Below are 13250 nucleotides of genomic sequence, written 5' to 3'. Positions count from 1 at the left end.
AGTTGGATAAAAGATATTAATGATAATTATGAATTCTTAACATCTATTGATATATTTATGGATAATATTTATATAATACGCCCATTGTAGAAAAGTTCGTTCAAAGTCTAGGCGTCATCATAAGACGTTATATACAAAGGCTATCAGCCGCAAAACCTCAATGGGTATATAGTAGAAGAGCCGGTCCAGGCAGCATATATGCTCAACTTTGGGCTCGACTTGAGAATGTCGCGGGAGTGACCGCAACACAGGTGAATAGACATGCTGTCCATTCAAGTGGCCTCTGGCGCCACGCAGCGGCTTTCAACATCTGCAATAGACTCAGACAACCGGCTGGTCTCAAGCCTCCTTGCGCGCCTTCATCTCAGCAATAAATTTGGCGCTCTTGCTGGTTGGCACGATGTAAATCTTCACCAACTCATCCACAACCTCAACCTTTCCTCCACTAAGGATCTGTACCAATGGCACCTTCTTGCCAGCGCGGATCAAACCTCCGGTAACCGTCTCCATGAAGCACTCCACCGTATTGATCTTGTACTCACCCTTCTCATCCCACGGCAACGGGAACATATAGTCGAGATGATCCTCGATCGAATGCATTTCGGAGAATGCCTTGATGAAATCCGTCTGCGCATCCATATGGTACAGGAACACAGCCGGGAACTCAAGCGTACTCTCGGGCGACAGCGGATCGGGCGAAAGTTTGATGCCCACGTCCTCCATCTCAGGAGGCTGATCCGTCTTGCGCGTACGGATCTGGCGCGCCTTCAGCGCAACGCTAAGCAGCGTCTTCTCCTTGCGTGTGCGCTCATCCTCGGCCTTCTTTCTAGCCGCGATACGCTCAATCACAGCCTTGCGCTCGCCGATCTTTCCAGCAACCATTTGAAGAGCCTTGTTGCCCGGATCCAGCTTCAATCCCCGGGTCGCCACATCCTCCGCCTCGATAATCTTGTCTAGCGAGAACAGCGCCATGGCGGACCGATAGTATGCTTTCACGTTCTTGGGGTTCAGCTTCAGCACGGCTGCGCAGTCGAGGGTCGTAGATCGGTAGTTTTCTATCCATGTTTAGCAACCTTTCCCTCACTTCAGGACAAGAAAACACAAACTCAATTCCAAATGGCACAGCGCGCGATTGATATAGCACGCCTCCTCGGCCTCCCTCCGCAACCGGGCCTCCTCCTTCTCATCCTCAGGCTTATCCCACTTATCCTCCTTGGCCAGCAAGACGGCAATACCCTTCGAGTAATGCTCCTTCGCATCAACCCAGCGCTTCTCCCGAGCAGCTTCGTTTCCTTGTTCACGGAAGTTCTGCGCGACATCGCCGCGGGTACCTTCGTTCTGGAGGGCGCGGATCGCATCAAGCATGGGGTTTTCGCCCTCTACCCACATACCCTGTTAGCCCATACATTCTACCTGGATATTTCCGGGACTAGACTAAAAGAGGAAAACTAACTCTCATCATACGCCTTGTTGATATCCGTCATGAACAACGGTGTGCGGTTCAGAATCTCCGCCAGCTCATCTGTCGTGTGGGTGCTCACAGCCTCCATGGCAGGCGGCATTTGAGGCGCCATGGGGTCCGCGCCCGCATTCAGGTCTTTGAGGCGCTCTTCCTTGATGGGAATGGGGAGCTCCTCCGGGGGAGGTGGGGTGAATTCATCTTTGGATTCGGTCGCGGGGGGTTGTGGCTGCTTGTTGACTTCGAGCGACTCATCGTAGTCGTCGGGGAGCTCTTCTATTTGGCCCATTTTGAATCAATGTGAGGTATGAACCTGAGAAGAGGGGGTGTTTGTTTGGCAGTGAGGGGGATTGGAGATGATCGTCATGGAAAAGAGGAATTTGCTGTTATCGGAGATGCAAATCATGCAAACTGGTGGGGAGGAGTTAACCCTTATCTTATCAGTAGATAAATCAGGTACATCATTGATGGATGTGGTCGTTCCCAATGGGGTAGAACTTGTAATTCGTGAGATAGCGATGAGTATTTTCTTTGTCTTCTTTGATGGTAGATTAACTGATGTGTGAGATTTGGACGGAGATTAGCGATGCACAATGCAGTGTACGGCAAATGCCGTCAATCCTAGATGATCCGGACACAGCCCTATAAAGAGGATTGTTCATTCAAACAGAGCTCTGCACAAGGGTAAGGATGGCTACTGGACCAAGACACAGTAGACCAAAAGTGATCATGTGCAGCACCTTTTTGCTTGATGCGAGACTTCCCTTTTAAATTAAGTATGGGTGGGGAGAACACCTGGTCTGGAAGGAGACTTGCGACTTGCGACGGGTTTAGGTACGGGAAGTAGAGAAGGTCAGATGAATGAAAGCCGTGAAATAATGGACGATTCCTCATTTTCATTCTCTTTCAGTTCATTGAGATTCACAACTTTATCCAATTCATTGTATATCACTTACGGAAGCCGCCGACATAATTATCCCCAATCACTGACAGCCCAATGAAGTCCCCATCGTTTCACAGGCGCAACTTTAAACCACATTGTTATTCGATCTCTACTATTAGTCTTATGGGAGTATCAGAGCCCAGTAGTCCGTATATAGTGTATAGCAATAAGTATAAAAGGTACCTTCGTGTCACCCCTAGGTATCTGCTTACTCCTTAGTAGTGAGCACATAATTTCCACTCAAACCCCTAATATCACATCTCTTTGTGTCTATTTCTGTTGCGATAGTACCTAGTATATCATTCACTTTATTAGGCTATCCAAAACCCCATCCGTTTCATACGATCCCAGTTCTGTATCTGCCCAGCCACATACACAACTGTGGCATTCACTCATGTCTCGCAACTTCCACCCCGTCAACACCAACTCCCCCTCCACCACTACTCTCACCGCAGACCCCGACACCATTCCCTCCCCTGAAGACAACAGAAATAATTATACCAGTACCCAGTCCTATTTCTGTCGCCAAGACGTGTCCACCAATCCCACCTTCAACAGCAACGATCAAGCCCTCCTGGATAACTGCTCCAACATTGACGTCTCACAGCTCGTCACTGAAGCAAACTGCTTCTGGGGCGGTCGTTCAGCGACGCTCCCCAAGAATGAGGGATATCCATCAGTTGAAGAATACCCATCCACATACCTGATGGGTAATCATGGCCATAGTTATGCTGATGAAAACATGCACGAGACATCCGCGTCATACGGTCCGTGCGACCATCTCCAGGTGGCCGGGGCTGGAATGGACATGGAAATGAGAATGACTGGAAACGAAATGGGGAAAGTGGATGAAACGTATGAGGCCAACCAAGCAGCCATGCTTGCTGCGCTGGGCATGACTCACCTCGACGAGGCAGTATCTCATGCAGCGGACGACGACGCAAAGACTTCGTCGTCTGTTACAGTTGACGATGATCCCGAGTGGAAGGAGTGGAAGAAGTGGAAGGAGGGGGAGGCGAACGGGGGAGTTAGATTACCTTCAGAAGAGAGGATGGACCAAGCAGATGTTGCTGCTTGGATGGATATGGGCTGTGGGGAGGGTAAGGAGAGAGAGGCAAACGAGGGAGTTATGTTACCCTCGAGAGAGAAGATGAACCAAGCAGGTGTTGCTGCTTGGTTGGGTATGGACTCTAATGAGGAACATGGTGTCTTCCAAACCCAAGAGGAAGATGATTATGACGAAGATGAGACCATATCTTACATATCCGACGATGACATGATGGAGATGGAAGAAGGGATGGAAGATGAAGAGGCTGTCGTCAACGTGGTCGAGGGCCCTTCAAGACAGGTCCTTATCAGTTCGCAGACAGGAGCTCATGCTGAGTATGATACAGCCAGCTTTGGGTGTGACTTCGAAGAGCAAGAAGAGCATGAAGACAGCGAGGAGCAAGAGAACGAAGAAAGATGGGGCGGAGACGGACAACCTCCTCCCTCCCTCTTTCCTCGCTTCTACTCGGACAACGCTGAAACGGGGCTTATCATCGAACTGTCCTCAGCAGATAGTGACGCCGAAGAGACCATGTCAGATCCCCCTTCCGAAAATGATGCCGAAGAGAACATGTCAGACCCGTCTCCCTCCTCCTCCTCATCCTCCTCACCATCAGAAACCCCCCTCCAACCCAACCCTCAAGACGCATACGCCCTCCCCTGGACCACCTCACCATCCAACACCAGCACTACCACCAGCACCACCGGCACCCCCACAGACACATCACCAGCCCCAATACCCTTCCAACCAGATCCTCACCTTCACCCTCACCCAACCACCCAGCACCACCTTCCACCACCATCATCATCATCACAAGCCACACCCCCCTTCACCCTCCTCACGGACCTCCACACGCACCTCACACACACCCCCCAACACCGCGCCTCGCACCTGCGCAACCTAGCCACCGAAATCTCCAACACGATGTACTTCGTCAACAGCCACACAATCTCCGGGGACTTCAGCGCGGAGGACGCAGCCCCCGTAGACCGGGTGATGCGAATCGTGCGCGAAGGGGAGTTGAAGTTGCGGTACCAGGAGCGGTATGAGCGGCAGAAGGGGAAACTGGTGAAGCGGGAGAGGAGGGTGGCGGAGCGGGAGGACCGGGTGAGTAAGAGGGAGGAGATGGTGAGTCGGAGGGAGATGGGGGTTGCGGGGTGGTGGGAGGTGTGGAGGGAGAGGGGAAGGGAGGTGTGGGAGGGGGTGGAAGGGGAGATGATGGGTACTATGGAGGGGAATGGGTATAGGAGGAATGGGATGGATACGTTGCAGAGGACGGTTAGGGTTACGAGGGAGGTGGTGAGGAGGATGGATCGGATCGTTGATGAGAGTGAGGTTAATGGTGATGGTGATGGTAATGTTGAAGGGGGTGTTGAGGTTAGAAGTGCACGAAAGGGAGGTGTTGATCGGATTGAGTAAATTGATCAAGTTGGTTGATTTCAATGGCTATAGTATGAGTGAACTTATGTTGGGATATTGGTGTTTTGGCTCAATCTATCTATATACGCTCCATCAATCTAGATAAGATTGATTAAAATGGCGATGACGAAATTGTTGGAAGTACATTCTACAGACTAGAGATAGTGCCGCGGCGACTTCACCAGGACAACTCATTGCATTAATCACTTATTCCTCAGCTAAATATGCATCGATGTAGCACAAAGTACACTAATAGCTGTAGTGTAACCCCCACAAAGGTCATCGGCCAGCTGAGTCGCAATCAACCCACCGAGATAACACAACCACCGAAATCCGAGACTAAACACGGCCAGAGAAGAGATAAAAGGGCCAGATACCCAACTGTGCAAGCGCCAGGGGCAAAGTCCGATAACCGGTGTTAGTAGAAACTTCGAGGAGAACGTTGCCGTCCCCACCCAATCCCACTTTTTTTTTTCCCACGTTGTAACTTTTTTTTTCCCACCCGAGGTGACATCAGCTCAACGGTCAACTTGATCCTGATTTTTGTTCAGGAAAAGCTTCGCATATTACTCCGGGAAGCCCTTTCAACAAGGCCAAAAAAGAATAAGAGGAAGCACAAGGGGGAAAACAAGCCTCTGATTGAACTTTACCGATTCTTGATGATTGACGCGGCATACACTTCGACGGCCCGTCTCGAATAGCTTCCGACAGGCTTTCCCGACGATCATCATTATGACAGACTCCGCCGAGATGGCCTCCTCAGACAGTACAATCGAAGGCACGCTTTCGCGATCAGAATCCATCCGCTCAGCCGTCCAGACCTTCTCGCCTCTTCATGAGCTCGTCTTCGTCTTCGTGGTGTGCATGTCGCAATTCATGACGCAGGCCGCGCTCGGAAATACGCTTGCCCCACTTGAGATCATCAGTGACAGCTTCGGCATCACCAACCCTGGCATCTCCAGCTGGCTGATCGCAGGGTACTCCCTAACTGTCGGTACATTTATTCTTTTCTTTGGCCGCTGTGGCGATATTTTTGGATACCGTATCTTGTATATCATCGGGTGGATATGGTTCGCGATCTGGTCCCTGGTGGCGGGGGTAAGCGTATATTCGAACTACATCCTATTCGTTTTCGCGCGCACCTTGCAAGGCATCGGGCCTGCGATGCTTCTTCCTAATGGCCTGGCGCTGCTGGGTGCGACGTACCGACCGGGAAAGAAGAAGTATATGGTCTTCTCACTTTTCGGGGCTACCGCGCCAAACGGCGCCGTTTTGGGAGCCATCTTTGCGTCACTATTCTCCCAGCTCGCTTGGTGGCCGTGGACTTTCTGGGCCATGGCGATCTATTGTTTTGTATTGGCGATTATGTCGTTTCTTGCGATTCCTCCTTCCCCGTCGATTGCGCAGGGCATGTCGCTTGGGCAGCTGGTGTCTGAATTAGATGTGGTCGGGGCATTCTTTGGAGTTGCAGGCCTGGTTCTTATAAATATCGCCTGGAACCAGGCGCCCGTGGTGGGATGGCAAGAGGCGTATGTGTACGTCCTGCTGATCATTGGGGCTCTGATTCTGGCCACGTTCTTCGTCTGGGAGATCAAGTACGCGTCCAAGCCACTCATCCCGTTCCATGCGCTGGATCTCGATGTCTGCTTTATTCTGGGCTGCATTGCATGTGGCTGGGCCAGTTTCGGAATCTGGGTTTACTACTTCTGGCGGTTTTTGGAGAATATCCGAGGCATATCGCCGTTGCTGGCATCGGCGCAGTTTATCCCGCCAGCCTTGTCTGGACTGACAGCCTCCTTCACGACGGGGCTTCTCATGGCAAGATTGCGGCCCGGCTGGATCATGCTGATGGCCATGGTGGCTTTCACTCTGGGTAATATCTTTTCGGCTATCGCTCCGGTTCACCAGACGTATTGGGCGTTGGCCTTTGTGACGCTGTTGGTCACTCCGTGGGGAATGGACATGTCGTTCCCTGCGGCTACAGTCGTCTTATCGAATGCGGTTGGGCGTCGCCATCAGGGCGTTGCGGCGTCGTTGGTCACGACGGTTGTCAATTATAGTATCTCTCTGGGACTTGGCTTTGCGGGCACGGTCGAGGTGCATGTGAACAACGGTGGCCAGACCTTCCATGACACGCTCATAGGATATCGAGGAGCATTGTATATGGGCATCGGACTGGGTGGGCTTGGAGTTGCCATCAGTCTGCTCTATCTTATTAAGAGCAGACCGAGACCGGGCCAAGAAGAGAACCAGCTGGAAAAGGCAGCCGGATAATCGTTATTCAATAATTCGGGGGTAAATATAGAGATAGAGCATATATAATCCGGCGTGCTCAATAGACATAGCCACAGAGCTCGCCTGCATAGTGGCAAACCAAAAATACTATTCAATTAATAGCTTGGATTTGACACCCAATTTATTGCATATGAGTCACCATATTGCAACAGGACAATTAAAGGGGATAGCAATCATTTCGGGTGATCTAAAGGCGCTCAGCCCTCATTCTTGCGTGCCCATGATCGCCCAAGTACAACATTTGTGGCTTCAAAATGGTGTCTTCACTGCGCTGTCATTCGAATCACGTTAAGATCAGAATACACGCCCTCTTTTTAATGACACTGGACAATTCAAATAAATCTGGCAGATGCAGAACCAATCAGATTGGCTGCTCCGCATTGCTCGTGATCAGTCGCCTAGAATTCCGTACGTCCGTCCTAGGCGGGAGCAAAAACCGGGAATTCAAATTCCGAGGGTAACGGCAATCGATTCAACTGAAGGAGCCAAGATGGCAAAGAACACACATCAATGACCTCATTTCCTCCATCCAAGTGCTGAGAAAACCACATGGTCGCAACCCTCCTCTAGATAGCAATGAGAATACCAGTAAATTGCCTCCCTTCATATGAAGATGGGTCGATAAAATGCTGAACCGTAGTGAGTGTCCAATCAGCGAATCCGATAAGCAATAATCCGACAGGGAGCGATCGTTCCAGCGAGTTCCCAAAGACGGGTCCAGTTCGCCGCCCTGGCGATGAACCTCGGCACTGGCACTGGCCCTCCATGAATTCGGGCCGCGGATCCACTGGTCGCCATCCCTTCATGTGTCTCGCCAACAAAAAGAACGTTCCTTATTTCGTTCTCTTTTCCCTATCGTTGGTGATCATTCTTCTCTCTCCTAATCCCTAGTCACCGTGTTCCTGTGCTGCATCCTGTGAGGGACTTTCAGCATCGCTTGAACAAATTTCACATCCCCTGTCTCCGACCCACCGCACTACCCCGGACGACCGATCTATCGGCCGAGATGAGCAGCCCGGGCGATTACAGCGCCGTCCGCAAGGACATTGTCGCACAACTGAAGAAGCCTGATTATGATGATGGAAGCGCTGGTCCAGTCTTTGTCCGGTTGGCATGGTGAGTTATTCCCCGGATGAAAAGTTTCCTGCATGTCAGTCGCCACTAACCCCTGAGCAGGCACTCCGCGGGTACCTACGACGCCGAAACCGATACGGGCGGCAGCAACGGTGCGGGCATGCGATATGAAGCAGAGGGGGGCGATCCATCAAACGCAGGCCTTCAGTACGGTCGAGCATTCTTAGAACCTGTAAAGGAGAAGCACCCGTGGATTACATACTCCGATCTGTGGACGTTAGCAGGCGTGGTGGCGATCAAGGAGATGGGCGGGCCGGAAGTTGAGTGGAAGCCAGGTCGGACGGACCTGGTCGATGACTCCAAGGTACCGCCTCGTGGTCGTCTACCTGATGGTGCCCAGGGTGCAGACCACCTCCGCTTTATCTTCAACCGCATGGGCTTCAACGACCAAGAGATCGTGGCGTTGGCGGGAGGACACAACCTGGGCCGGTGCCATACCGATCGCAGTGGGTTCGAAGGTCCCTGGGTGAACAACCCAACACGGTTTTCCAATCAGTTCTTCAAGCTACTGTTGAAGTTAGAGTGGACACCTCGGAAGTTAGCGAACGGCATGAGGCAGTTCGTGTATGAGGATCCGGATGCGGAGGAGGGAGACGAGTTGTTGATGATGCTGCCCACCGATATAGCACTCAAGACGGACCCATCCTTCCGACAGTGGGTGGAGAAGTATGCAGAGGACAAGGACCTGTTCTTTGACCACTTTGCGAAGGTATTCGCAAAATTGGTCGAGCTGGGTATCCGGCGAGACGAGAAGGGTGTTGTTCTCAACACCGACAATGTCAAGGGAGGTTATATCTCTGCTCCCAAGAAGAGCAACACGCCGACAGGACCACCGAGGAAGCCGAAGGCCGAAGCTGTGCGGGCCAGGCTGTAAATACGCGTTGGATATATGGGAGGGTCATGATTCGATATACCATAGAAGGATGTTAGAGGACTGGATAGAAACAGAAGCATGTACATTTGATTAGAGTAATATAAATCTCATGTTTATTCATAATGAGAAACGAAGAAGTCCATCATTTCAAGTAGTTAAGAGAAAGAAGAAAGCAAGGAGAGAAAAGGAAGCGAGGGAGAGAGGAAGAGAGAGAGAGAAAGAAAAAGGCCGGGGATTCAATGAATGCGGGGAAAGGTCCATGCGCTGACTTTGGCCCGGCCGTCATTGGCTCCCACCGGCATTGTTGGCAACTCGTTCATCTGAAGCCAGTCCAGTAGCCGTGCTAGATGACTTGATTCGATCCTTGCTACTTAGTCGGGAGGCTAAGTCGAGGTAATCCTTAGAAGATGCTCGGTTATTGGGAGAAAGGGCAATTGTGTTGGTGTAACCGCGTTTTCTTTCCCCTTTTCATTTTACCCCGGATTTCCGGACCGCGATCCGTTTCTCTGAATAAACAGTATGAACTATTACCAATTTACCACTGAAGATGGCATGCTACCCATGGAACTACACCGGACAGTATGTCTTTATCATTGGATTAAATACACTATGAAGTGTTCCTTGCATTCTAAGATTAGTTGTTTTGTCTATGCCAATTTCTATCTATCATCTTTGAAACCTGAGCCTAAGCTATGGAGGGAGTCTGGAATCAATACAGACAGACTCATCATAGTACTTTCGGGGGCATTATCCATCGCTCTTCATTTTTACTCTGCTAGCATGTCTCCGTGGTCGGGGTGCGTCTGGTGGGGTGGCTTAGGGAAACCTCAGTAGCGAGGCCCATGGTGGCCGGGTCTATTCACCCAATAATCCGGATGGTATGGTGGTAGCTGTGCTTGCTGTGGCGGCGAGGAGGATTGTCCCATTCCACCATAGGTGTTACTATCGGGGTTTGTCAGCTGCATCGGGCTCGAGGCAACATAAGGGCCTGGATTGGTCTGAATCTCCGGACTGTAATCGACTCTTTGTCGAGAAGAGGCTACAGGAGAGGAAGATATTGCCGGAGCTCCATAGATTCTTGCAATATGGGGATCGTCGTATCGCTGAACAGGACTGGTGGAAGGGATATTTACGGGCGTAGACAAGTTGGAGCCAATATACTGGGGCCTGCGCATTGGAGGCGGTGGCATTCCACCATAAGAGGAAGCTGACATGTGCGCAGAGGATGGCATATCTGCTGACATATGCGGTGTCGGGGACATGGCCATGATCGACTGCTGGTAGGAAGGAGGCGGACTGTAAGGACGTGCTTGCGCTCTTCTTGGCCTGCTAGAAACAGCCTGCTCTTGGCGTTGCGCCTGAGACCGCGCCTGAGCATGAGCCTGAGCCTGAGCCTGCGCCTGCGCCTGGGGCTGCGTCCGGGGCTTTCCTCGGGCTAGGATATTCTGAAGATTCGGATCGACATTCCTGAATCGTCTCATGCATTCAGGCAGGACAGGTACCCAACTATACGGGTTCTGCTCCGGAGGTGGTCGTTCGGGCGGGGCCCAACCAGGACTTTGCTGGAGGAGAAGCTTACCCTGGGAGACAGAGTCAAGCATGTCGGTAGCCGCACTCACAGCTACTTGAAGCTCGCCAATACTCGGGTTCATAACCCGCTCGTAGAAAAGCAAGGGAATCTGCTTATTCCTCCAAAATTTCTCGGACATTTTGTCCCTGATGTTGTTTTGATGTATACCCCCAATTATGGCTCCGTTGTGGACAGAGCTACTATATGAACGCAGGCTTGTGCCGCGCACCCCACGTTCGGCATCAGTCCACCAGAGGAGCAAGTGGCCTTCTTCTTGGTATATTCCTCCTATCCAGCGATATGTGACGCTTTGCATATGACCATGCTCATTCTGATATGCAAGGGTCATATCTTCTGTATGTGACCGTACGGACACATTAGGACCGAGTTCTACCACCAGGCGCATGGCAACCTTGTGGAACCGTTTTTCATAACTAACAGAAAGTTTCTTGCATTTGGTGCAGATTGCCCGGCGCTGATGATCAAATGCTCGGGACAACACATCCTTCATATCCACGCCGTGCCAATCAGTCGCGACCACAGGCGGTGTCAGAGTGGTCGAGTTGATTTTAACCACAGTGGTTCTACTATCTTCAGAAGATACACACTCACACTGCTTGGTGGTCTCTTCGTAAGAGAATGCGAACTGGTCAAAGTGGAGCGTTGACTTGTTCCAGACGGTTCGCATCATATTAGTCGCCCCCACGCCCAGATGAACATCTGCTGGGAGCATCCGAGAAAAGCGTTCGACTAGCTCAAGACTCAGTCCTTCATCGAAGAAATCACATGGAGCATCGGTAGCTTCAATGAAGGCTCGCTCAGTAGCTGTGAGGCGATTCTGCCAATTCTGCTGCTTGCGGTCGATGTTGGTGGACCCGGCATCTAGCAGTCGGCCTGCGATGATAGCACAGCCAATCGCACTTCCTCTGGGGGTCATGCTAATAGGACCTCGGCCTCTGTAAGGAAAGGTACGTCGGGGGACTTCCGGGTCGTCTTGGAAGTGCAGCTCTACCTCAGCTGTCACTGGGTGTAAGCTGTACTGGACTTTTCTCAAGTTAGTATCTGGGGTGGCGGTCAGCCATGGTCGTGGTATGTCCAACGGGACGGCAGTCTGATGGCGTCCAAGCTCGTGATAAGCGAAAGTCATGACGGCACGCTGCACTGCCTCGATAATTGACTGGGCATTCTGGATGGGAAGTGATGCTGCTTTCCCGAACTTCTGGGATATAGGAATTGCGGTGCTAGGGCCACTGACATCTTCGGTGTTTTGTTCACTTGGTCTCCAGCTCCTTGAAGGGCTTCCTCTATGCCGCGTAACAGGGCTTTTGGCTTCTGTCGTTTGAGTCGGGGTATTGCCACCCGAGGAACTTTCTTCCATAGGATCCCCGTCATCACGGTCAGAGGTTTCCTCCTCATCGATGTCGGTCATCTCCTCTTCGACTCCCTGATCCCCGGGACTGGTTGAAGAGGCTCCTTCTGTCCGTTCCAAATCTTCCGAGCAGTCAGTAATACCTTCAATGTGTTTCTTTTGTTTCCCTTTCGCCGTGTCCACTCTTGGTGTTGCGACATCAATAAGCTCTCTGTCGCTATCACTGATTCCATTTGGTCGGCTCATAACCTCCAAGTACCCCTCCGGTATATCACTAGAAGACCCGACAGACCCATGAGCTAGTGAGACTGATGCGTGCAAATCTATCGGGGGATCAGGGTAATCCCTACTTATGGGTAGGTAATTGCTCCAATCCCGAATACACCCCGGTCTCAACAATCGAGGGCCGGCGTCCCTTTCCCAGCTAAAGAGTTCCTCTACTGATTGGGGCTGGTGGTATTCAGCCTGGTTCCAGATGATTCTCAGCAGGATTGCCATTTTTACCTGCCTTGGCTGAAGAGGAGGACGGGAAACAGTCTCATACGCATACCCCCAACCATGAAAGTCCAGCAGCTTGTCATATATGTCCCTGCCCTTGGCGAGCAGAAGATTCTTCAAGGTCTTTATGCTCTTTCCGCACAGTTGGTCTGTCTCGGCAGGTTCTTCGAGCAGGTTAACATCAAAAAGTGGATGCCTACACTCGACATGTTCAATTGTCGGTAAGGCTGGCTCCATTATGCCTATTGCTTCGGCGACCTTCGGTAGTTTTGCGGAGGGGAGTTTTCCTGAGTGAATAAAGAGACTGATATATGGCTTTGGGAAGGCACACAAGACAAAGCAGCTGCTTTCGAGATGCTAGAAGGTCTAGAGAGACCGGTCATTTCGGCCAGATTTATAGCATTGGGAGATCTCATGTTACACAGTGATGAAGGCTCAGATATACTGGGTTTCACTGCAATATCCGTCATTTACTGTGTATTTGTGAGGAGTGAAAACATAGTCAGGAAAACTGCAGAGTGCAGAGTGCAATTGACCGATTTGGCTGGCATATTCCTTGCAATCAGCCAAGGAGAATGTCAGAGCAATCATTCTCAATAGATGTTTCATAATTCGATTATCGTCTGGAGGCTTATCCCAGC

The 13250-nt window shown here is 51.2% G+C and overlaps 6 protein-coding genes across 6 annotated transcripts; 4 read left to right on the top strand and 2 right to left on the bottom strand.

The window, feature by feature from the left end:
* Positions 1-28: 28 nt before the first annotated feature.
* BDQ94DRAFT_133764 (HSP70/90 family co-chaperone CNS1) lies at positions 29-1815 on the bottom strand. Its single transcript, XM_026764355.1, has 3 exons — positions 1454-1815; positions 1107-1379; positions 29-1055 (listed from the first exon to the last, which is right to left on the bottom strand). The coding sequence occupies exons 1-3, from the start codon at positions 1746-1748 to the stop codon at positions 340-342; spliced, it is 1284 nt and encodes a 427-aa protein (XP_026631384.1). The 5' UTR covers positions 1749-1815; the 3' UTR covers positions 29-339.
* BDQ94DRAFT_133763 (uncharacterized protein) lies at positions 1812-2091 on the top strand. Its single transcript, XM_026764354.1, has one exon. The coding sequence runs from the start codon at positions 1816-1818 to the stop codon at positions 2023-2025; it is 210 nt and encodes a 69-aa protein (XP_026631383.1). The 5' UTR covers positions 1812-1815; the 3' UTR covers positions 2026-2091.
* A 705-nt stretch (positions 2092-2796) lies between these two features.
* BDQ94DRAFT_165508 (uncharacterized protein) lies at positions 2797-4869 on the top strand (the record flags this gene model as incomplete). Its single annotated transcript, XM_026770324.1, has 1 exon — positions 2797-4869. One exon carries the CDS (start codon positions 2797-2799, stop codon positions 4867-4869), a length of 2073 nt encoding a protein of 690 aa, XP_026631382.1.
* A 352-nt stretch (positions 4870-5221) lies between these two features.
* BDQ94DRAFT_179498 (MDR family MFS transporter) lies at positions 5222-7281 on the top strand. The gene has a single exon (XM_026773401.1). It carries the CDS (start codon positions 5602-5604, stop codon positions 7141-7143), a length of 1542 nt encoding a protein of 513 aa, XP_026631381.1. The 5' UTR covers positions 5222-5601; the 3' UTR covers positions 7144-7281.
* A 668-nt stretch (positions 7282-7949) lies between these two features.
* Positions 7950-9309, top strand: BDQ94DRAFT_133757 (peroxidase). Its single transcript, XM_026764353.1, has 2 exons — positions 7950-8280; positions 8341-9309. Exons 1-2 carry the CDS (start codon positions 8171-8173, stop codon positions 9170-9172), a joined length of 942 nt encoding a protein of 313 aa, XP_026631380.1. The 5' UTR covers positions 7950-8170; the 3' UTR covers positions 9173-9309.
* A 546-nt stretch (positions 9310-9855) lies between these two features.
* Positions 9856-12846, bottom strand: BDQ94DRAFT_179494 (uncharacterized protein; the record flags this gene model as incomplete). The annotated part of the gene is made up of 1 exon (XM_026773400.1): positions 9856-12846. The coding sequence occupies one exon, from the start codon at positions 12844-12846 to the stop codon at positions 10000-10002; it is 2847 nt and encodes a 948-aa protein (XP_026631379.1). The 3' UTR covers positions 9856-9999.
* Between the last annotated feature and the right edge of the window lie 404 nt (positions 12847-13250).

The sequence above is a fragment of the Aspergillus welwitschiae genome (genome assembly GCF_003344945.1).
Source record: "Aspergillus welwitschiae strain CBS 139.54b unplaced genomic scaffold BDQ94scaffold_2, whole genome shotgun sequence".
NCBI lineage: Eukaryota > Fungi > Ascomycota > Eurotiomycetes > Eurotiales > Aspergillaceae > Aspergillus > Aspergillus welwitschiae.
This window is presented reverse-complemented; position numbering and strand designations above follow the sequence as displayed.

Excerpts from the sequence above, each read along its gene's own strand:
- BDQ94DRAFT_133757 (XM_026764353.1), top strand. The coding sequence starts at position 8,171 with ATGAGCAGCCCGGGCGATTACAGCGCCGTCCGCAAGGACATTGTCGCA. Across the intron at positions 8,281-8,340 it reads GTCTTTGTCCGGTTGGCATG|GCACTCCGCGGGTACCTACG; the intron begins GTGAGTTATTCC and ends ACCCCTGAGCAG.
- BDQ94DRAFT_133763 (XM_026764354.1), top strand. The coding sequence starts at position 1,816 with ATGATCGTCATGGAAAAGAGGAATTTGCTGTTATCGGAGATGCAAATC.
- BDQ94DRAFT_179498 (XM_026773401.1), top strand. The coding sequence starts at position 5,602 with ATGACAGACTCCGCCGAGATGGCCTCCTCAGACAGTACAATCGAAGGC.
- BDQ94DRAFT_133764 (XM_026764355.1), bottom strand. The coding sequence starts at position 1,748 with ATGGGCCAAATAGAAGAGCTCCCCGACGACTACGATGAGTCGCTCGAA. Across the intron at positions 1,380-1,453 it reads CAACAAGGCGTATGATGAGA|AGGGCGAAAACCCCATGCTT; the intron begins GTTAGTTTTCCT and ends GTATGTGGGTAG. Across the intron at positions 1,056-1,106 it reads GCTGTGCCATTTGGAATTGA|AAAACTACCGATCTACGACC; the intron begins GTTTGTGTTTTC and ends AAACATGGATAG.